The sequence below is a fragment of the Amborella trichopoda genome, chromosome 6 (assembly GCF_054954075.1).
Source record: "Amborella trichopoda isolate Santa Cruz 75 chromosome 6, AtrichopodaSantaCruz75HAP2 v2.0, whole genome shotgun sequence".
NCBI classification, from domain to species: Eukaryota; Viridiplantae; Streptophyta; class Magnoliopsida; order Amborellales; family Amborellaceae; genus Amborella; species Amborella trichopoda.
Window position 1 is genome coordinate 3,399,794 of NC_142341.1, and position 24,631 is coordinate 3,424,424.

General features: G+C 35.0%; 1 protein-coding gene across 8 annotated transcripts in view; it reads left to right on the forward strand.

The window, feature by feature from the left end:
* ARP2 (actin related protein 2) overlaps window positions 1-15,531 on the forward strand; it is a 32,028-nt gene extending 16,497 nt beyond the window's left edge. For 3 of the 8 annotated variants that reach the window (XM_088870389.1, XM_020667380.2, XM_020667381.2), the window contains 5 exons: window positions 13,255-13,313; window positions 13,829-13,895; window positions 13,994-14,077; window positions 14,421-14,450; window positions 15,141-15,531. In XM_088870389.1, coding sequence (XP_088726515.1) covers window positions 13,255-13,313; window positions 13,829-13,895; window positions 13,994-14,077; window positions 14,421-14,450; window positions 15,141-15,221 — 321 coding nt within the window. In that variant the 3' untranslated portion in view covers window positions 15,222-15,531. Of the gene's footprint in view, window positions 1-13,254; window positions 13,314-13,828; window positions 13,896-13,993; window positions 14,078-14,383; window positions 14,451-15,140 lie in introns of all 8 variants that reach the window. The other 5 variants (XM_088870390.1, XM_011625145.3, XM_088870387.1 and 2 more) reach the window with 2 other exon arrangements.
* Window positions 15,532-24,631: the final 9,100 nt, after the last annotated feature.

The window sequence follows — 24,631 nt, forward strand, 5'->3', positions numbered from 1 at the left end:
AAAGGATGTTCAAAACCTTGTCTCCAAACAAATTTTTGCTCGATGGCAAGCTATTTTATCTGCTTTCGATTTTTCCATTGAACATCTTCACGGTTCTGCTAACTCTCTGCCTGACTTTTTAACCCGTGAATTTTTGCAGGGGGGAACATATACCACAACCTAACAACAACGAGACCATCTCCTCCTACGGTTTTCACTCCTACGGTTTGCAACTCTTCTTCTCAAATAAGAATACTAATACCAATATGAATCCTCATTCCAAAGGAAAACAACCAATGGATCTCATCCCAAGCAATAGGTATGGGCCTCTTATGTCCAACCATTCTTCTCTCGACCTAACACCAATGTCACCTCTGAGATCCACAAACGTACCAGAATATATAATACAGACCCCTCCTCAAAGTCCATTAGCCACTCCAAGTCCAGCATTTTCTCCAGCATCATACCCACATAAACAGACCTCAAACTCCCCCAGATCCATTTATACTGATACCGCCTTTTTACCAGAAGCTATTATTTCAGATAATCATGCTGAACTAGACCCATATAAAATAGCTCCCCTTTACTTGTCCAATCACATGAATTCATCCTATGGTATTAAGACTCGCGAATGGTATGAGGCTATACTCATGGAAACTGGTTCAGCTTCCATAGTTCACTTCTACCAAGGGAATACTAAATTATATGCATATTCTAAATTGCAAATCAAAAAATTACTTTCATACGAAGATTGGGGCTGTAATCCCATCCAGGGAAAAAGGCTGCTCAATCCAGAGTTTCAATACAAATCTTATAAATATAGTGAATACATTGAGGCCTGGCATAAAGTCTTTGCCTACCAAAATCCAAATAATATACACTCCTGGTATGTCCAATTCAAATTTCCCATCCTTGAAAGATTCCCCAGTTGGTTCCGCCACTGGTTTTTAATATGGGGATCTTTAACCCAAATAATGCCATATACCTTTCAAGCCTTCCAGACCAAATTTGCTGAATATAATACTTGCACCGAATTAGATGACTACCATCTCTATTTCATGGCAATTTACCAAATTCCTTGGATTCTCAAATGGGAATACTCTCTCTCTGAAAATAATACCAATGATTACACATATATTCCCCAACTTGGCAAAACTGTGAAAGTCAAATGGTGGGATATTTTTAGCACCAATCCAACCATACTACCATTAAAAAGAATACCCCCTCAACCTGAGCCTCTCAAACCTGTGTCAAATAATACTGTAAGCCTCCCTACTTTTTCAGCTTATCTCAAAAAACTGAAACAGTCACACCCCAATGCCACCATTGAAGAAATAGAGCAAACACTGTTACATGTTTTTGCTCCTGACACCACCAGGCCAGCAACCTCGGAAGAAACAGTCCAGTCTGGAAATCCCCTACTGGAGGACTTTAGCCAAAGACCCACAGAATAGCCCGACCCGACGACTCATCTTCGGCTCGATACAATCCTTCTACAAATCCGACCCAACAGTGCATCCTCGACCTAATACAGATTAATCCTTCTGCAAAAGATTCCCCTTTATCTCTTTACATAAAACGACAGAATCCCTTTGCATAAAAAGATAAGAAAAGATTCCCTTCATCCGACTGACGTGACAGCACAATAGTATAAAGATTCTTTTTCCAACAGTATCAAAGACACGACAAATGCATAGTAAAGATTCCCTCTTCACTGTTCACTGATTTGACGAATTTGGGGTCACATCATCAACTGACGTGTTCCTTCCTGCTTCGTTGAACACTCATACGGGCCACTCACACAAACCAAAATATTCCCTATACCTCTCATCAATCACCATCAGTCGCTCAGAGCCTCTCTACTGCAACCACGTGTATACATTCAGCACCGACATATCACCGACAACAATATTCTTATGCAACAAAGGAGAGCCACAAGAAGTTCCTTCGGCAGGAAGCAACCATTCTCAGCCACATCCTCTACCTCAGCAATCTTCTATAAATACCCATGATCAACAGAAGGCAAGCAGAGCATCAAGGATAGCATTCAAGCAACGAACCGAGTTCCTTCAGCAACAGCAGCATAGTCTCTCAGTTTCTCAATACTTTCTCTTAATCTCTTTTTCTTACCTTCTTCTTCTTGTTCATTCTTCTTCACTCTGTAACTAGACCGTAGTCATCGACATTTGTACTCCACTAAAGTCGGTAACTTCTATGACTTCTCTAGTATAGAATGTGTGATTGTAATCTATCTTCTTTACCTTCTTTTTATCCTGCTGAGTGGAAGAAATTCGCAAGTCTCTGTATATGTAACCAGTGAGTTATGCAATTTAAATTCGTCTTTACATTTAAAATTTGTGATTATACTCATACTTCATGGATCATATTTGACATTTCTATACTGCCAATAATTATCGTTTTATTCGTATTTCTTTATTATATCTCTGTTCTTCAACAACTAATAGTTTATAATTCCGCAATCTTTTCGTATTTATTATAATAAATTAGGTATAAGTAATTAGGGTAGATTTTGGGCTAAAATGGTATTAGAGCCAACCCTGTTTTAGAGATCTCATAGTATTACTAGTTTTGCTATCTTAAGAAACTTAAGAAATTTATCCATTAGAGAAAGTTGGTCCGAGTGTTAAGACACGAGACGAAAAAGTCTTATGCAAAGTACCGCCAAGGCCAGGAAGAGCTGCTTAGGGAAAACGCTGGACTTTTGGTCGTCCTGAGTTGTCATTATCCGCAACCTAGTAATGGAAAAATTTATTAAGAATCTAACAGATACCACAACAAGTAAAACTAATAGAACTCTAAGGATCAAAAACAAAGAAGAACTTATTATTAATGATATTGAAAATCAAATCCAGAACTGGAACATACCCAAAGTTCCTATATCGGATATTTACAAAAAAGGTACATTCGACCTTAAAATCGGATATGCCATAAAAACAGTAGAAGAAACTCTCTCTGTTACTAACAATCAAGAAGATTTTCAATTATTATCCAAAAAAATACTACAAGTTCACCAAAATAAGAATTATAAATATTTACATATAGGTTTAATACAAGTAGCAGTTAAACCCCTGACAAGGTTAGGATTAAATAACTCTATTCTAGTTTGTTTACGGGATACTAGACATAACAAATTTTCAGATTCGTTATTAGGAATGGTTGAAACTAGTTTATGTAGTGGACCAATATATTTCAATTGCTTTCTGAATTATTCTGTATCATTAACAGATCCAAATATTTTAAATGTTTTGTCCTTAAACCTCAAAACACAAGGTTTCGATATGATGGCAGGTTCCCAAAACATAGCCATTGTTTATAGAATATACTATAAGGTAATGACTACACTATGTCCAAATATACTCCAAATAGATACTAGGGGACAGACGATATTTTTTCAAACCAATATAGAAAAATCAAATACAATCATACCAAAGACAATATCATGGTCAGATATTGTTCTACCCCAAACCTGGGCTATTCATAATGAAAGCCAACCATCATCACAAAATCCTATTCAAAATATTCCAGACAGGATTACAGAATATACGGACGGAAATATTGAAATCCAATTTACTACAAATAATAGAATTCTAGATAATGCATCCATATCGGAAACCCTGAGCAACCATTCTTTCAGAGATCTAGAACCCCCACGAAAATCCATTACGACCTATACTCGGAACTCTCCTATAATAACTACTCCATCAATACCAAAACCCCAGATGGATGGATTTCTACGAACATCTGATAATATTATTATACCTCAATATAAACAAGCTGAAAAAGAACCTTCTGAAGCAGAATTTATCCAAGTACTACAGCTTGAAGAAACATTCACGCGAGAAGATATTATAAATGATTTTCTATCCCCAGAAAATAAAAATATTAGAGAATGGTATGTTAAAGAATTTAAACCTAGATTAGTTGAATTATTTCATTCTCAATTCAATAAATGGAGACAAAAAGGTAATAAAGGAAAATGCTTTTTTGATTGGTTAAGAGATACTCTTAAACAACATAATATCCCAATTCCTGAATTTGAACTGAATACCCAATATACTACATTCAATACAACAGAGGGAAAAACTATTAAATCCATACACCCTCCTGACCATTTTAGCCCAAAATCTACCCTAATTACTTATACCTAATTTATTATAATAAATACGAAAAGATTGCGGAATTATAAACTATTAGTTGTTGAAGAACAGAGATATAATAAAGAAATACGAATAAAACGATAATTATTGGCAGTATAGAAATGTCAAATATGATCCATGAAGTATGAGTATAATCACAAATTTTAAATGTAAAGACGAATTTAAATTGCATAACTCACTGGTTACATATACAGAGACTTGCAAATTTCTTCCACTCAGAAGGATAAAAAGAAGATAAAGAAGATAGATTACAATCACACATTCTATACTACAGAAGTCATAGAAGTTACCGACTTTAGTGGAGTACAAATGTCGATGACTACGGTCTAGTTACAAAGTGAAGAAGAATGAACAAGAAGAAGAAGGTAAGAAAAAGAGATTAAGAGAAAGTATTGAGAAACTGAGAGACTATGCTGCTGTTGCTGAAGGAACTCGGTTCGTTGCTTGAATGCTATCCTTGATGCTCTGCTTGCCTTCTGTTGATCATGGGTATTTATAGAAGATTGCTGAGGTAGAGGATGTGGCTGAGAATGGTTGCTTCCTGCCGAAGGAACTTCTTGTGGCTCTCCTTTGTTGCATAAGAATATTGTTGTCGGTGATATGTCGGTGCTGAATGTATACACGTGGTTGCAGTAGAGAGGCTCTGAGCGACTGATGGTGATTGATGAGAGGTATAGGGAATATTTTGGTTTGTGTGAGTGGCCCGTATGAGTGTTCAACGAAGCAGGAAGGAACACGTCAGTTGATGATGTGACCCCAAATTCGTCAAATCAGTGAACAGTGAAGAGGGAATCTTTACTATGCATTTGTCGTGTCTTTGATACTGTTGGAAAAGGAATCTTTATACTATTGTGCTGTCACGTCAGTCGGATGAAGGGAATCTTTTCTTATCTTTTTATGCAAAGGGATTCTGTCGTTTTATGTAAAGAGATAAAGGGGAATCTTTTGCAGAAGGATTAATCTGTATTAGGTCGAGGATGCACTGTTGGGTCGGATTTGTAGAAGGATTGTATCGAGTCGAAGATGAGTCGTCGGGTCGGGCTATTCTGTGGGTCTTTGGCTAAAGTCCTCCAGTAGGGGATTTCCAGACTGGACTGTTTCTTCCGAGGTTGCTGGCCTGGTGGTGTCAGGAGCAAAAACATGTAACAGTGTTTGCTCTATTTCTTCAATGGTGGCATTGGGGTGTGACTGTTTCAGTTTTTTGAGATAGGCTGAAAAAGTAGGGAGGCTTACAGTATTATTTGACACAGGTTTGAGAGGCTCAGGTTGAGGGGGTATTCTTTTTAATGGTAGTATGGTTGGATTGGTGCTAAAAATATCCCACCATTTGACTTTCACAGTTTTGCCAAGTTGGGGAATATATGTGTAATCATTGGTATTATTTTCAGAGATAGAGTATTCCCATTTGAGAATCCAAGGAATTTGGTAAATTGCCATGAAATAGAGATGGTAGTCATCTAATTCGGTGCAAGTATTATATTCAGCAAATTTGGTCTGGAAGGCTTGAAAGGTATCTGGCATTATTTGGGTTAAAGATCCCCATATTAAAAACCAGTGGCGGAACCAACTGGGGAATCTTTCAAGGATGGGAAATTTGAATTGGACATACCAGGAGTGTATATTATTTGGATTTTGGTAGGCAAAGACTTTATGCCAGGCCTCAATGTATTCACTATATTTATAAGATTTGTATTGAAACTCTGGATTGAGCAGCCTTTTTCCCTGGATGGGATTACAGCCCCAATCTTCGTATGAAAGTAATTTTTTGATTTGCAATTTAGAATATGCATATAATTTAGTATTCCCTTGGTAGAAGTGAACTATGGAAGCTGAACCAGTTTCCATGAGTATAGCCTCATACCATTCGCGAGTCTTAATACCATAGGATGAATTCATGTGATTGGACAAGTAAAGGGGAGCTATTTTATATGGGTCTAGTTCAGCATGATTATCTGAAATAATAGCTTCTGGTAAAAAGGCGGTATCAGTATAAATGGATCTGGGGGAGTTTGAGGTCTGTTTATGTGGGTATGATGCTGGAGAAAATGCTGGACTTGGAGTGGCTAATGGACTTTGAGGAGGGGTCTGTATTATATATTCTGGTACGTTTGTGGATCTCAGAGGTGACATTGGTGTTAGGTCGAGAGAAGAATGGTTGGACATAAGAGGCCCATACCTATTGCTTGGGATGAGATCCATTGGCTGTTTTCCTTTGGAATGAGGATTCATATTGGTATTAGTATTCTTATTTGAGAAGAAGAGTTGCAAACCGTAGGAGTGAAAATCGTAGGAGGAGATGGTCTCGTTGTTGTTAGGTTGTGGTATATGGTCCCCCCTGCAAAAATTCACGGGTTAAAAAGTCAGGCAGAGAGTTAGCAGAACCGTGAAGATGTTCAATGGAAAAATCGAAAGCAGATAAAATAGCTTGCCATCGAGCAAAAATTTGTTTGGAGACAAGGTTTTGAACATCCTTTTGCAGAATGTCTTTGGCAGCCTTGCAGTCAGTACGAATTAAAAATCGTTGATTAAGAATATCGGTTTGAAATTTGCAAACACAATGAATAATAGCAAGTAATTCTTTTTTAACAGTGGAATAATTCTTTTGGGTTGGATTCCAAGCTTTAGAAGTAAAACGGATTAATTGTTCTTTAGAATTAACAGATTGTTTGAGTATTCCTCCTAGTCCTATATCAGAAGCATCACATTCAATAATTTTAAAAGCAGTTGGATCAGATAAGGTTAAACATGGAAGTTCTTTAGCTCGAAGTTTAAGTTTTTGTACGGCTAAAGTATGAATATTAGTCCATGGGGGAGGATTCTTTTTCAAACGATCATATAAAGGTTTTGCGTCTAAGGCTAGATTTTGGTAAAAATCACTGATATAATTGAGACATCCCAAAAAACGTTGTAATTCTGTTTTATCTAAGATTTTATCAGGAAATTTATCAGCAAAGAGTATTGATCTGTCTATAGGAATAATTGTACCTTGATTGATATTGTGTCCTAGGAATCTTATTTTAGTTTGAAATAAATTTATCTTTTTAGCAGAAACAACTAAACCAGCTGTTTTTACTGTGTGAATAAAAGTATGAAGGTGTTTGAAATGTTGATCAATTGATTCAGAAAAGACTAAACCATCATCGATATAAACAATCATAAATTTATAAAAGGGATTAAAGATATCATTCATTATTTTTTGAAATTCGGATGGAGCATTTTTAAGACCGAAGGGCATAATATTCCACTCATATTGTCCAAAAGGGACGTTGAAGGCTGTTTTGTATTTATCTTTTTCTTCTATTTGTATTTGCCAAAAACCAGATTTTAAATCGAATTTGGAGAAGATTACAGCATGTAATAATCGATCAAGTAAATCCTTTTTATTTGGAATGGGATATCTAATCCATTTTAAAACTTTATTAAGGGGTTTGTAATTGATGACTAAACGAGGGACTCCTCGTTCCTGTTCAGCATTTTTATTGACGTAAAAGGCAGAGCAACTCCATGGAGATGAACTGGGACGTATTAACTTCTTTTGGAGTAGATCATTTATTTCTATTTGGCATGTTTGTAATAATTCGGTATTCATTTGAATTGGTCTAGCTTTTGTTGGTATTTTTGTTTCATTAAAACTTGATTCATATGGTAATTCAACTATATGTTGTTTTCTATGCCAAAAAGCATTTGGTAATTCATTACATATTTCCTTTTCAATAAAGCTTTTGAGATGTTGTATTTTTTGTATTATCTCAGGAGATTGGAGCTTTTCGCCGGTGAGCTTATGTTTGATTTCCAGTTGTAAAGATCCTAAGAAATTTTCTTTATATTTGATATTTTTTTTGACAGTATTGATTTCTTTAATTTTTGGTTTATCAAGAAATTCAAATTTAATAGGTGTACCATGTGTATTTGTCTCAAGACCTGTATGGGAAACTGTAACTGGGTATAATAAAGTAAGGAAAGGGACACCAAGGATTACAGCTTGGCTGAGTCCTTTGACCATGATAAATGGAGTAGGGAAGCAATGTCCTTCCGTACAGATTTTTGCATTTGAAAGTTTATATTTAATAAATAGTCTACTGCCGTCAGCAGTATTAAGAATTTGAATAGTTTTGTCGAAATATTTGGTAGGGACTAATCCCTCATTGAGACAATTCAAATCAGCACCTGAGTCTATTAATGCTAATGATTGAAACTCGTACTCATCATTTATTACAATATTTATTAATACAAACCATTTTTGGGTTATTACTCTATTAATCATATTTACTGAATGTTTATTTGATGTTTCTCCATAAGTCATTTGGTCTAAATAATCATTGGGATGATATGATTTGAGTAAATGATTGAATTCTACTATATCTTCTTCAGTATGTAGTTCAGAGCTATTGTCATGAAGTTCAAGGATTTGAATTCTTGTTTTTAATTGAGATAATTCTATTTTTATATTATTGACTTCGGCTTTGAGGTCAGTAATAGTAGGCTCTTTTTGGGTAGCTTCATGTTGACTGATCCTTTTCATGATGTCAGAAAAATTATAATTATCAGGAGGCTTGACCAATGGTGTATGTTTTGTTTTTGATTTGGTTAAATTGATAAACTGAGTAATTATTTCTCTTTTTTCATTTGGGTCGGATATTTTCTCTATTAAGTCTAGAATAAGATTGTCCTCTTTTGTTAATGTATGAATATCAGAGGATGTAATAGGACATGTACATATTTCATTATTTTCGATATCCGAACTAGTATCTGACCAATAAAAGTCATCATTATGAATTGTGCCTATAAAAGAAGTATCACTACTGGAGGAAGTAGTATCTGAATCTGAACTATCTGAAGAATCATATAATTGAATAATATCATAAATCTTATTTCTGATGGATTCATCTAAAGTAATAGAATCTAATTTTTGTTTTACTTTGCATTGGCTTTTGTAATGGCCTACTTTGCCACATTTATAACAAACAGGTAATTTTTTCTTATTTTGAGAAGATTTAGAAGCAAAGCGTTTTGTAAATTTCTTATATTTTTTCTGTTTGGTTGGAAAGGATTTATATGTCTTATCTGGTTTATCTCGATGTTTCTTCTTTTTATAAACTTTATGAATTTTATGTGGTTTGGTTTTATCTATATGACCTTGGTCCATATGATAACCAAATTGTTGACAAAAATCTCCTAATTCCTTTTTGCCGCTTAGATTCTGTTTATCAAGTTGCCGCTTGAGTTTTAAATCTGTGCACAGGGCTAGGCCCTCAGCACATATTTCTGAAGATAACTCTCCTAATGTATATTGGGAATAATTTATGACACCACTATTTTTATTTTTGAGGCGTTCCTTAACTTTTTCAGCAAATAGGTAGGGTAATCCTGCTACAAATTTTTCTTTCCAATGGTCAAGATTACTATCTTCTCGTATAAGTAATCGAGAGAAAAAGACATCTTTATACCATTTATAATGTGACAATGTGGGGCATCTTAGATTGGATAAAAGATCAGCTGTTCTAGCTGCAAGTATTGAAGTATTTCCTATGAAGTGAAGAGCAATCGTATATATCAAAGAATTGACAGCATCACTCTCAGAATATACCATATCTTGGTTATGTTCATTTTTTGCTGTCCATTGCCGAGTATTTGTTAATATTTGTTGTTTTGTTTGTTCATTCAGGTATGAGTCCCACCATCCTCTCAGCCATCCAGTGAATCCTGAAACTATGGCTTTGGCTATTTCTTGGTCATGGCTTCCAGCCATTTTACAAGCAGATGCATACATAGTCATATGTTTCATTGTATCTAGGATTCTATGATCAGAGATACCGTCTATATTCCAGTCTATAATAGTTCGTCCTGAATATGTAGAAGTATGACTTGTTAGATCTTCTTCTAATTGTATATCCACGGGAGTTGGTCTTTTATAATATGGTCGAGCATTTATTGGTTGCCAATTCTTACTATAATTGATTCGATTAATACTTTCTGGAGTTAGTTGTATTTCTGAGAATGCCTTTTGCATATTTTGTATTGTATTGGTAATGGATGGTCCTATAGATGGTTCTATGGTTTCATTAGTTTGAAAAAGCACTTCTTCTTGTAGAGCCATATTATCATGTTCAGGGATTTTTGTTTTCCCTTTATCATTATCTGGAATAATAGGAGTAGGAGTAGATATCACTATTGTTGGTTTGGGTTCTTTTATTTCTAATTTAGATAATTTAGAAATTAGTTGTCCCATAAGGGTTGTATTATTTTCCCTTATAAGAAATTTTTCTTTATTCAAATCAGGAGGTGGTTTGAAAAATAATTGCTTTTTCTCTTTGTGAATAGGAGGTTGTAGTAAATTTTCTATTCTATTAGATTGTTTTCCAAGTGTATGAAGACAAAGATTGGTATAATTATTTTGTTCAATTATGTGCGGGAGTAATTCTATACGAGGTATATTCGCATTATTAAGTTTATATGGTGTAGCTACTGTTTCATATACAACTATTTGAGTAGATGGTAATCCTTCAGTTTGATCTGAAGATTTTGGTACTGTGGTTGCCATTCCTTGTATTTTCAAACTTTGTTCAGGAGGGTGTATGGATTTAATAGTTTTTCCCTCTGTTGTATTGAATGTAGTATAATTGGTTTCTACCGTATTCAGTTCAAATTCAGGAATTGGGATATTATGTTGTTTAAGAGTATCTCTTAACCAATCAAAAAAGCATTTTCCTTGAAATAAAAGAACGCAAACCAACAATAGTGATATCTACTCCTACTCCTATTATTCCAGATAATGATAAAGGGAAAACAAAAATCCCTGAACATGATAATATGGCTCTACAAGAAGAAGTGCTTTTTCAAACTAATGAAACCATAGAACCATCTATAGGACCATCCATTACCAATACAATACAAAATATGCAAAAGGCATTCTCAGAAATACAACTAACTCCAGAAAGTATTAATCGAATCAATTATAGTAAGAATTGGCAACCAATAAATGCTCGACCATATTATAAAAGACCAACTCCCGTGGATATACAATTAGAAGAAGATCTAACAAGTCATACTTCTACATATTCAGGACGAACTATTATAGACTGGAATATAGACGGTATCTCTGATCATAGAATCCTAGATACAATGAAACATATGACTATGTATGCATCTGCTTGTAAAATGGCTGGAAGCCATGACCAAGAAATAGCCAAAGCCATAGTTTCAGGATTCACTGGATGGCTGAGAGGATGGTGGGACTCATACCTGAATGAACAAACAAAACAACAGATATTAACAAATACTCGGCAATGGACAGCAAAAAATGAACATAACCAAGATATGGTATATTCTGAGAGTGATGCTGTCAATTCTTTGATATATACGATTGCTCTTCACTTCATAGGAAATACTTCAATACTTGCAGCTAGAACAGCTGATCTTTTATCCAATCTAAGATGCCCCACATTGTCACATTATATCTATATGACCTTGGTCCATATGATAACCAAATTGTTGACAAAAATCTCCTAATTCCTTTTTGCCGCTTAGATTCTGTTCATCAAGTTGCCGCTTGAGTTTTAGATCTGTGCACAGGGCTAGGCCCTCAGCACATATTTCTGAAGATAACTCTCCTAATGTATATTGGGAATAATTTATGACACCACTATTTTTATTTTTGAGGCGTTCCTTAACTTTTTCAGCAAATAGGTAGGGTAATCCTGCTACAAATTTTTCTTTCCAATGGTCAAGATTATATTGAAAATCAAATCCAGAACTGGAACATACCCAAAGTTCCTATATCGGATATTTACAAAAAAGGTACATTCGACCTTAAAATCGGATATGCCATAAAAACAGTAGAAGAAACTCTCTCTGTTACTAACAATCAAGAAGATTTTCAATTATTATCCAAAAAAATACTACAAGTTCACCAAAATAAGAATTATAAATATTTACATATAGGTTTAATACAAGTAGCAGTTAAACCCCTGACAAGGTTAGGATTAAATAACTCTATTCTAGCTTGTTTACGGGATACTAGACATAACAAATTTTCAGATTCGTTATTAGGAATGGTTGAAACTAGTTTATGTAGTGGACCAATATATTTCAATTGCTTTCCGAATTATTCTGTATCATTAACAGATCCAAATATTTTAAATGTTTTGTCCTTAAACCTCAAAACAAAGGTTTCGATATGATGGCAGGTTCCCAAAACATAGCCATTGTTTATAGAATATACTATAAGGTAATGACTACACTATGTCCAAATATACTCCAAATAGATACTAGGGGACAGACGATATTTTTTCAAACCAATATAGAAAAATCAAATACAATCATACCAAAGACAATATCATGGTCAGATATTGTTCTACCCCAAACCTGGGCTATTCATAATGAAAGCCAACCATCATCACAAAACCTTCAGTTTGATCTGAAGATTTTGGTACTGTGGTTGCCCTTCCTTGTATTTTCAAACTTTGGTCAGGAGGGTGTATGGATTTAATAGTTTTTCCCTCTGTTGTATTGAATGTAGTATATTGGGTTTCTACCGTATTCAGTTCAAATTCAGGAATTGGGATATTATGTTGTTTAAGAGTATCTCTTTACCAATCAAAAAAGCATTTTCTTTTATATATATATATATATATATATAGAGGAAGAAGAGACTACGCAATGCCTATGGGCGAAAATGAACAGTATTTTTGCCCATAGGCTTGGCGTTGTCCGATTTTTTAGGACGGTATGGATTAAAAGACCGCCACGGACATAACATGTCCGTTGCAGTACTGCAATGGACATAGGATGTCCATGGCGGTATTTTTCCACGCAAAAAAACATGGGCAACCGTCATGACTCCCATAGATCTGTGGCGGTCTTTAAGGCAAAACCGCCATGGTCATAGCATATATATATATATATATATATAGAGAGAGAGAGAGAGAGAGAGAGAGAGAGAGAGAGAGATTTCTGTATCTTAGCCTCCTCATTTGATGGTAAAAGGTGTCTTTATTTATCATATTTTTGATATTTTACAGAGAGTATTTCTGTACTTCCTTTGACTTTGAATTTGGTTGTGTGGTTCTCATGTGGCTGTTATTCGAAATTAATGCAGCTTTACCAGCACATCGTTCTGAGTGGAGGAAGCACAATGTATCCGGGTTTATCGAGTCGGTAAAACTCCATCTTTCTCAGATGCAGATGTGGATAATTTTGTCTCGTTGATCATAATCATGCATCTGCACAGTGCACATGATTGTCTTTCCTCATCATGGATAGTCTTACATAGTTTATTTCATTAATTGGCAGAAGTCAGTTGGGTGAGGTTTTGGGATGAACGTATATTATTTATCCTGAATTTGTTGATCTCTTTATTTTGTTTTTCCTTGATACGCTTTATCATTGCATTGTTCAACTTAACTGAGGCAACGGAAATAGGGCACCTGACTTGATGGTTACTTGCACCACAATGTGCCAGGATCAATCCCATGGGGACATACCCAAAAAATAAAAAGAGAGAAAATAGGCAAAATGAGAAATGAATTTGGATGCATGAAATGGATAGCTACCAAGTCAATCTGACCGGACGTTCATGATCATATTTTAATCTGGCAATCATGGTAGTTGTGAATATGGTTTCTCTAGACCTGTGTGAGATAATAAAAGTTTTCTTCCTAACAACTGTGCAGTTTGGAGAAAGAAATACTTGACCGTTATCTTGAAGTTGTACTAAGGGGAAACAGAGACGGCCTTAAGGTTAAGCTTACATGTTTCCTTTTTCTTCTTTCCTTGTACCAAATAACTGGCTTGAGTTAAATAAATTATCTCTAACTGTAACTTGGTTTCTCTCACAGAAGCTGAGGTTAAGAATTGAAGACCCTCCTCGGAGAAAGCATATGGTATACTTGGGAGGTGCAGTTCTTGCTGGTATAATGAAGGTATTCTTCCCTGGATATCATCTGTTTACTTGCTTTCAAGAAAACAGCTTTCATTTACATATTTTTTGGCAACAATAAGAATCTCAAAAATAACTACAATTACTATGAAAATCTTACTAAAATGTTACTGAAATTCTGGGATTGGTATAGGATAGTTACTGTGATTCTTATACCAAAACACCTTTTCCATATTAGAGTTGACATCATATTCATTTTCAGAAGAAGATGATCATATCTTCTGATAATGCAGACATCAAAATAACAAATTTTTTAAATATCACTCTTTATATCTTTATTGGCAACCAGGTCTAAATCTGGCTGACATATTGATTTGCTATTTCAGTCACATCTTCCACCCATGCAATTGACTAAGGTAAAGCATATCAGATATCACATACTTATATTATATCACGTGTGGTCCATAGTCAGGGCATCCACCGCCATCAGTTGTTGAGAATGGATGGTGGATGCATAGGTTGTGTACCATATACAAAGATATACAAAGGCAAAGATAGATTATGTATGGTGTACTTTTGCATGCGCATTAGTGGGCAACTGATTGAGAGTCTTTATCATGGTTGCATGCACATGCATGATGAGAGAGAGAGAGAGAGAGAGAGAGAGAGAGAGAGAGAGAGAGAGAGAGAGAGAGAGAGAGAGAGAGGATAGTTACTGTGGTTCTATACCAAAACACCTTTTCAATATCAGAGTTGAGATTATATTCATTTACAGAAGAAGATGATTATATTAGCAAAATGCAGACATCAAAATAGCGTTGTTTTTAAATAACACTCTTATATCTTTACTGGCAACCAGGTCTAAATCTGGTTGACATATTGATTTCCTATTTCAGTCGCATCTTCCACCCATGGAATTGACTAAGGGAAAGCATATCATTTCACGCGTGGTCCATAGTCAGGGCATCCATCGCCATCCTTGAGAATGGATGGTGGATGCATTGGCTGTGTACCATACACAAAGATAGATTATGTACGGTGTACTTTTGCATGCACATTGGTGGCAACTGATTGAGAGGCTTCATCATGGCTGCATACACATGCAGGATGCTCCGGAGCTCTGGATTAGCAGGCAAGATTACTTAGAAGAGGGAGTTGGGTGCTTAAGAAAGTGTGGACAATCTTAAATGTTTGGATTTGCAGTCACAAGGAAGATGTGTCCGTGTGTGGCTCATGCCAACTCAGTGCTATGATCCCCCTTATGAAATGAAATTCCAAATGATCCCTGATACAATAACTGGGTTTGAGAGCGATTCTTCACTTTGATTCTAAATTCAATTATTTCAGGTCTAATGAATTTGGGCTCCAACTGAAACGACTCCTGTATTGCTATCGAAGTCTGAAATTGATAAAGACTCGATACTTCTAAAGAAAAAAGAAATGGTAGAGACTGCTTAGTAGAGACCAAATTGAATAAAGACTCTTACTTTAAAGAAACAAGGAAAGGGTAAAGACAACTTAGTAGAGACCAATTTGAATATAGCAGAGGGAAAGACGTATAAGATGTATAGTAATAAAGGAACCCGCAGCCACCATCCACTCAGTGTCTTATTGTCTCTCACAATGTTGGACTGCTGTTTCTTACTTCCCTTGTGGTGCTCCTTTGTCGCCTCCTCGTGCTCCTCACCCTCCTCCTCATGCTTGTTCACCCTTTGTGCCAATTTGTTTATGAGCCTTTCCTGAGCCACATTCCTTTTGAAAAGCTTGGAGACCATGTCCTGCAGTATCTTTAATCAACTCTTGCAGTTCACCTTCTACCCTTTCCATTCCCCCCAAGGTTTTTTCACCTTCTATGGCAGCATTCTCTTCAGTGCTTTCCTCCACAGAATGGCCTTCTTTTGGGCTAGACTTCCATGCAGCTTCGTGTCTTCTAGGGCTTCATAAGAAACATCACCACAACTGCCATTCCCTGTGGCCTGATTCTTGCCCTCGACTTTTCCAACTTCCTGGGTTTCAATACAAGCATCACGAGTGCCCTCTTCATTTTCCAGATCTGCTCTTTCTTCTGAGTATTTCTCAATTTCCAGGGATTTCAGTTGTGGCATTCTGATCTCCGTTTAACGGATTCTCTAGTTTTGCAACTTTCCCGCTCTCAGTTGGCTCAAAAACCTTTTTGAGCCCTGGTTTCTGAAAGTCTAATTCATTAATCAGCTCTTCGAGCTTGAAGACCTTTTGAATCGCTCCCTTTTTACAGTCTCTTGCAACAAAAATGACACTCGGGATAGAATCTAACCGAATAAGCACAGATATTAGAACCTCATTCATCGTCAACCTCTCTTTCTCGTCGCTTTGAATCGAGCCCTGCATTTCTTGTTTGACTATCCGGGAACCACCTTTGCGATCAATTTCAAAAACTTTCTCACTCTAAAAGCTCTCTGGATCTTGAGGGCTGCATCATATTGGTCTCTCTCCGAAAAGATCCTGTACACAGGCATCGAAACACTCTAAACTGCACCATTGTATAGGCACTGAGACCACATTATCTGTGGCCCCTGTTTTGGCTTTGGAAACAGGTTTCAAGCAATGGTTACTGGAAACTGATTTTGTAATTTCAGTTAGCTCGAAAACCTTATCAAGCCCTGGTTTCTGAAAGGCTAGTTCATTACTCAGCTCTTCAAGCTTGAAGACCTTTTGAATCACTCTCTTTTTACAGTCTCTTGCAACAAAAATCAAACGGGGGATAGAACCTAACCGAATGAGCACAGATGTTAGAGCCACATTGGTGGTCAACCTCTCTTTCTCATCGCTTAAAATCAAGCCCTGGATTTCTCGTTTGATTATCTGGGGACCGAGCTTATCAGCTTCTTACTTCATCTTTGCGACCAATTTCACAAATCTTCTCACTCTAGAAGCTCTAAAAGCTCTCTGGATCTTGAGTGCTGCATCATATTGGTTTCTCTCCGAACCGGACTTATTGGCCACTGACTTCACCTTTGTGATCAATTTCACAAACCTTCTCACTCTAGAAGCTCTAAAAGCTCTCTGGATCTTGAGGGCTGCATCATATCGATCCCTCTCCGAAAACATCCTGTACATAGGGATCCATACACTCTCTGAACTGCCCCATTGTATAGGAACTGAGACCCTTGTTTTGGCTTTGGAAACTAGGCCAGCTATGGCAGGAATTTGTTCTAAAACTGATAGGAAATTGATAAAAAAACTGAAAAGAATACTGCTTCTAAATGGAACACATTAATATTAAGAGAACTATTGTGATTAATATATATACAGGGGAATAAAGCATGCTTTGGGTGCCTTATTATAAAAACTGCTTTGGGTGCCTTTTTAGTAGTTTTTTTGAGTAGCAAAAATATACCTGACAAAAAGAATAGAAGAGGGATCACCACGAAACTTGGGGATGTCATGAATTTAGCGGGTTTTTCTCACGTTGAGCTGTACTAAACTACCCACGATAGAAATCTTGTTAAAATCATGAGTATTTGAATTTATCCAAATTTAAAAATGGAATTTCCCATTTTTTTTGATCAGTATACACATATCTTGAACTTTAAAATTAGAAATGAAAAATAAACGTGGGCAATCAACTTCCCAAAGACTATAATGTCAAAGAAAATAAATAAATAAATAATTGAAATGAGGAATATATAGTAGTTGAACTACGTGAACGCACGCATGCAATTGCTTGTAGCTAATAAATTTGATAAATCACAAATCATCTCTTAGATAATGAGAAGTTTTTAACTAGTTATTATTTTTATAAAAATAAATTCTAGAAAAACCTTAGTTTCGTTAAAAGGTATGGTTTTCGTAAGGTTGTAACCTTAAACAATCCAATTAAGGCGCAGCTTCAAATTTTATCATATCACATAATTTTGATGTAAAATAATCTTAGGATTATCTCAAAATCTATTCTCATATCTAATAATAAAATTTTAAACTCCAAAAAGGGTTAAAATCAAGTCGATCTATAAACCTATGAATATCTTGAAAATAGAGGATCTAGATAATGTGTTGTTAGTTGTACTATTTTGGGACTCAAAATCCTTTTTTTTTTTTTTCATAGTTATAGAGGGTTTTTCAACATTAAAACAACCTCTTTTGATGGATTTTTGAGGTGCCTACCTAGTTTTACATTTTAAGGTTGCAACCTTATAAACTTTTGCCTTCCTAAAATCGTATTTTAAGCGATTTTTTCTTTCTCTACTCTTCAAAAGCTTCCATGAAAATCCCACCTCTCCTAAAATATCTCATTCTCTATCTCTTGTGCATGCTCTCTCTCTCCTCAAATTTTATCACAATGATGAGATCTCATTCTTGTGTGCATTCATATTCTCTCTCCCACTCCCTCTAACTAAGATATAGAAATAAGAAAAAATTACATAAAACCCCAAAAAATAGATTTTCTAAGCAATTTACCCAACCTAATTTTTCCTATAGCAAATACCTCCCCAACGTAAAAAAAAAACGAGACTAAAATTCCCATCCGTTACGTCCACGTTGATTATGGCGGTGTGGCACTTCACCATAGTGGTCCAGCGTTTGGAAGAGGCATTTCGGCACTTAAAGTCACTAGATTTGGAACGATTCGGCACTTTATCATGATGGTTCGGAACTTTGCCATAATGGTCTGGCACTTCACCATGGCGGCCCGGCATTTGGAAGAGGCGGTCCGGCGCTTATGTTACTGGAGTGTGCGGTCTGGTGTTTGGAAGAGGCGGTCCGACAATTATGTCACTGGAGTAACGGTCGTTCCGGCATTTTATAAGTGCGGTCCAACATTTGTTTCTGGTTTAATGAGTAGTTTGGCGTTTGTGAGCTACTATCTGGCAAAATTGTGTCTTGAATAGGAGGCCTGACAGTGTATAGTTTCGGTCCGACGGAATGGATGGGTCTGACAATATACAACTGCAGTCCGCCGTTTCTTTTTATTGGAATCCGAAAATGATTTGTTATATACGAAAAGGGTATTTTCATAAAAAAACAGTAATATTTTTGTATTGGGGGATATTTGCTATAAAACTTAATTTTTGAGGAAAATATGTTAAGAAAGTTAGGGGGCATAAAGTGCCTAGAAAGTCTACTTTTGGGGTTTTTATGCAATTTTTTCTAGAAATAATGTGGAGATATTGAAACAATATTGATATCTCTCTCTTGTTTAGTTTGTGAAAATGTTAAAAAAAAAGAGATTCTCTATAAAATTAGGGTCTTTTCATATTTTCATGACACGTGTCCACCCCCATAACTTTTGCTTAATAATATCGTGTAGCAACACCACTTGTGGTGTATGCTCTTAAAATCCTCAACATTTTTTGACACTTAGATACCCTTATTTTATAATGTAGTAAGTTTTTGTTTAGGGGTATTTTAAGTAATTAGTCAAGAGCAAAGTAAAAATTCCTAATAGAGACAAAATCATTTATTAACAATAGTAGACATTGACATCACCGACATGGTGTGTGCCCCACATAATGCATTAATTGTTTTTTAACTATTAATAGAAGACTACTATTTACTTATAGAAACATCCATTCTACCCCTTTAAATGATAAAAAATGCCTTTGCTTGAAACTTTTTTTTATTACAATTTATGGGTATCTAAGTGTCAAAAGATGTGAGGACTTTAAAGGGATACATCATAAGTGGTGTAGCATAACAAAACCCGGGTTTTGTTATATATATATATATATATATATATATGGAAAAATCTGGTATTAGCCCACTAGCTCATATGAACGTAAGAGCGCGATGGCCCAGATTAAATCTGGGCCTATCTAACGATCACTGATGTCTAGTAGCATTTGAATTTTATTTATTTTTCTACAAATCTAAATCATTGAAATTTTAGATGTGTGCTTTTCTCATCAAGGCTCACCTAGTAAAAATACAAAAAAAATTATTCAAAAAAAAAGGGACCAAAATACCCATCTAAACTTTTCGGGGGTATTTTGGTCAATTTATTTCATGTACAATAACTTTTTGATATTTTTCGAAGATTCACCTATTTTTTATAAAAACACACCTAAAATTTCAAATGATTTGAATTTAAAAAAAAAATAATAAAATTCAAACTGGACATCTGTGATAGTCAGATCAGCCTAGATTCAATCTGGGCTGTTGAGCTCATATTTTCATATGAGCTAGTGGGCTAATCCCAACTATATATATATATATATATATATATATATATATATATATATATATATATATATATATATATATATATATATATATATATATATATATATATAGATGGAAGATGCTAGGGTGAGCCCACTAGCTCACAGGGAAAAATGAGCCCAACGGCTCAGATTGAATCCGGGCCGATCTGACGATCACGGATGTCCGGTAGTGTTTGAATTTTAAATTTTTTTTCTATAAATTCAAACCATTTGAAATTTGGAGTGTGTGTACATAAAAAATCGGTGAATCTTTGAAAAGTATCAAAAAAATATTTTATATGAAATAAATTAATCAAAATACCCCTGAAAAGCTTTGGAGTTATTTTAGTCAATTTTTTTTTGTTTTTTTTTTATATATATTTTTATTAGGTACGGCTTAATGAGACGAACACGTGTCTAAACTTTCAAGTGATTGGGATTTGTAGAAAAACAATTAAAATTCAAATACTACCAAACATCCGTAATCATCAGATCGGCCCAGATTCAATCTAGGCTGTTGGGCTTATTTTTTCTTGTGAGCTAGTGGGCTCACCTAAGAATTTTCATATATATATATATATATATATATATATATATATATATATATATATATATATATATATATATATATATATATATATAAGTAATGATCCTATGAGACCCTTCCACACCCATGCGTGTAGGATCCCAAAGGATTACCACTAAATTTGACATAGATCTCTAAAAAAGTTATCACATAGGTGTAAGACTTGATTTTTTTTAGAGATATTTGCCAAATTTAATAGTGATCCTTTGGGGTCTTACACACGTGGATGTAGGAGGGTCTCACATGATTATTACTCAATATATATATATATATATATATATATATATATATATATATATATATGAAGTGATTTGATGCAATTGTTGCACTATAATATGATGCAACTATGTGTTGGCATAATTTAAGCCATTAGATCAACTACAATCGAATTGCTGAGGTTGAAATCAATTTTACAATTGTTTAAGAAACTTTCCCCATTCTAGTCTTTCCCAATTCAAATTTATAATATTTCAATATCCCGCGTGACAGTATTAATGATATCTCGATACATTGTCATGCCTATCTCTCTCTATTTTGAGGTTTATCTCTCTACGAGCATGCCCCTCTCTATCTACTCCCTGGTAAGTGCTCTTTCTCTCTGTGGAAACACTAGGAAGCTCTCTCTAATACTCCCTAATACCAGGAAGATTGCTTGATGAGGGAGCGCCATCATCAAAGAAGGTCGCTCAAGAGGAAGCCCATCTCTCCTCTCTCTTCTATTTTGGAGTTTATATCTCTCTTTGCCAAAATGCTCCCTCTCTCTCTCTCTCTGGGGAAACATTAGGAAGCTTTCTCTATATTGCCCAATACTAGGATGCTCGTTTGAGGAAGAAGCGAAGGTCGCTCAAGGAAGAAGCTCACACAAGTCCTCTCTCTGTCGTCGATTTTGGGGTCTCCCTCTCTTCGATTTGGTCTCTTTCTTTGATTTGATTTTGGGTATTTTTTTGTGAAACTACCTCTCTTTCTTTCTTTTCGATTTTGGGTCTCTCTCGGCAACAATGTCTCTCTCTTCGATTTGGATTTCTTTCTCTCTCTTTTTGTGGAACTGCCTCTCCCTCTCTCTCTTTTCGATTCTAGGTTTCTTTCTCTCTCTGCAGATGTGCCTTTCTCTCTCTGGTGGAACTCCCCATTGTAGAAGCCTGATGATCTCGTTCGTATTACAATGGTTATAGTTTGTTTCTATTTTGTCAATGTAATAAAAATGTGAATAGCTCTCTCTCATGGTTTTCAAATCGGATTTTGGTTCACTTGGATCATCTGAAATCATCGCAATCACAGCCTGATGATCTCTTTTACATTAGAATGGATGAAATTTGTTTCTACTTTGTATTATAATGTAACAAAAATGTGAATCTCTCCCTTTCTCTCTCTCTTGGTTTTTCATTTTGGTGAACTCCAAATGGGTATTTGGTTTACTTTGATTATTGAAATCATCACAATCAAAACCCGATGATCTCATTTTCAATACTTTATTTGTTCTAAAATTATGTGAGACTTGTAGATAATTTTTGCAGCAAGATCAAGACTCAAATTGATACAAAATCAAATCAATTGGTGTTGATTTTCTCTAGATTTTTTTTGCTGAAATTTTTAGCAGAAAAATAGTGTCAACAGATGAGATCATGTTTGTGATAAAATTCAATGATTAGAAATTATTTTTTATCGTCTTGTCATCAAGCAAACTCATATTAATGTTTTTTGATAAGTTTTATTGTCATCAAGCAAGCTTGATTTGATCTAAAATTATTTGAGACTTGTAAAAATATTTTGCAACAAGATCAAGGCTCAAGACTCAAATTGATACAAAATCAAATCAATTGATGTTGATTTTCTACAACATTTTTGTGCTGAATTTTTTTGTGGGTTCCATGCCCCAGTTTGTGAGAAAATTCAATGATGGTAAATTCTTTTTAATCATATTGTTATCTGCTAACTCATAAAAATTGAGCAGCATATTTTAATCAAAAGCAATCAAATTTGATCACAAAAGTATTTATCTGAACTGCTCGATAGGTTTTTTGGTTAATTGATTTTTGTTTGCATAAAAAAGTGGCAGCAAAAAAGATCTATTGACCTAAAAAATGATTAAAGAATAATCTCGATAAAGATCTAAATTTTGAAGCATCAAGTGCAAATATTGCACAAGGGCAACCCCGAATATTGTACTACCAAAATAAAAATAACCCCAAAATAAGTATTTTAAGAGCATGTATGTTAGAAACCCAGTATGTATTAAGAGCATGTATTCTACGAGTTTAGAAACCCAGTATTTTAGATTCTCTCTGGGTACCATGGATTAAGAACATGTATTTTAGAAGCCCAGTATTTTAAAAACCCAGTATTTTAGATTCCCTTTGGGCACCATGGATTAAGAACATGTATTTTAGAAACCCAGTGTTTTAGATTCTCTTTGGGGACCATGGATTAAGATAAGAGCATGTATTTTAGAAACCTAGATTTTTATTTTGGTAGTAGGGGTTGCTCTTTTGCAATATTGGCACTTGATGCTTCAAAATTTAGATCTTTATCGAGATTATTCTTCAGTCATTGTTTAGGTCAATAGATCTTCTTTGCTGCCACGGTTTTATGCAAACAAAAATCAATTAACCAAAAAAACCTAGCGGGCAGTTCAGATAAATACTTTTGTGGTCAAATTTGATTGCTCTTGGTTAACAAAAATGAATAAAACCCATTAAAGTCTGCTGCTCAATTTTTGTGAGTTAGCATATAACAAGATGATTAAAAAGAATTTATCATCATTGAATTTTCTCACAAACTGGAGCATGGATCTCATAAAAAAATTCAACACAAAAACGCTGTAGAAAATCAATACCAATTGATTTGATTTTGTATCAATTTGAGTCTTGAGCCTTGATCTTGTTGCAAAATATTTTTACAAGATAATTTTAGATCAAATAAAGCTTACTTGATGATAATAAAACTCTCAAAAAACATTACTATGAGTTTCCTTGATGACAAGACGATAAAAAATAATTTATCATCATTGAATTTTACCACAAACATGATCTCATCTGTTGACGTTATTTTTCTGCTAAAAATTTCAGCAAAAAAAAAATCTAGAGAAAATCAACACCAATTGATTTGATTTTGTATCAATTTGAGTCTTGATCTTGCTCCAAAATTTATCTATACGTCTCACATAATTTTAGAACAAATAAAGTATTGAAAACAAGATCATTGAGTTTTGATTGTGATGATTTCAGTGATCAAAGTGAACCAAATACCCACTTGGAGTTCACCAAAATGAAAAACCAAGAGAGAGAGAAAGGGAGAGATTCACATTTTTGTTACATTATATTGCAAAGTAGAAACAAATTTCATCTATTCTAATGTAAAAGAGATCATCAGGCTGTGATTGTGCTGATCTTAGATGATCCAAGTGACCCAAACTTCGATTTGGAAACCATGAGAGAGAGACAGAGATTCACATTTTTATTACATTGACAAAATAGAATCAAACTATAACCATTGTAATACGCACAAGATCATCAAGCTTCTATAGTGGGGAGTTCCAACAGAGAGAAAAAGACAGTTATGCAGATAAAGAAAGAAACCTAGAATCGAAAAGAAAGAGAGGGAGAGGCAGTTCCGCAAAAAGAGAAAAAAAACCCAAAATCGAAAAGAGAGAGACGTTTTTATCGAGAAAAACCCAAAATCGAAAAGAAAAAGAGAGAGTTTTACAAAAAAAGACCCAAAATCAAATAAAAAAAAGAGACCAAAATCAAAGAGAGAGATACCAAAATCGAAGACAGAGCAAGAAGGGCTTGTGCGAGCTTCTTCCTTGAGCGACCTTCGCTTCTTCTTCAAGCGA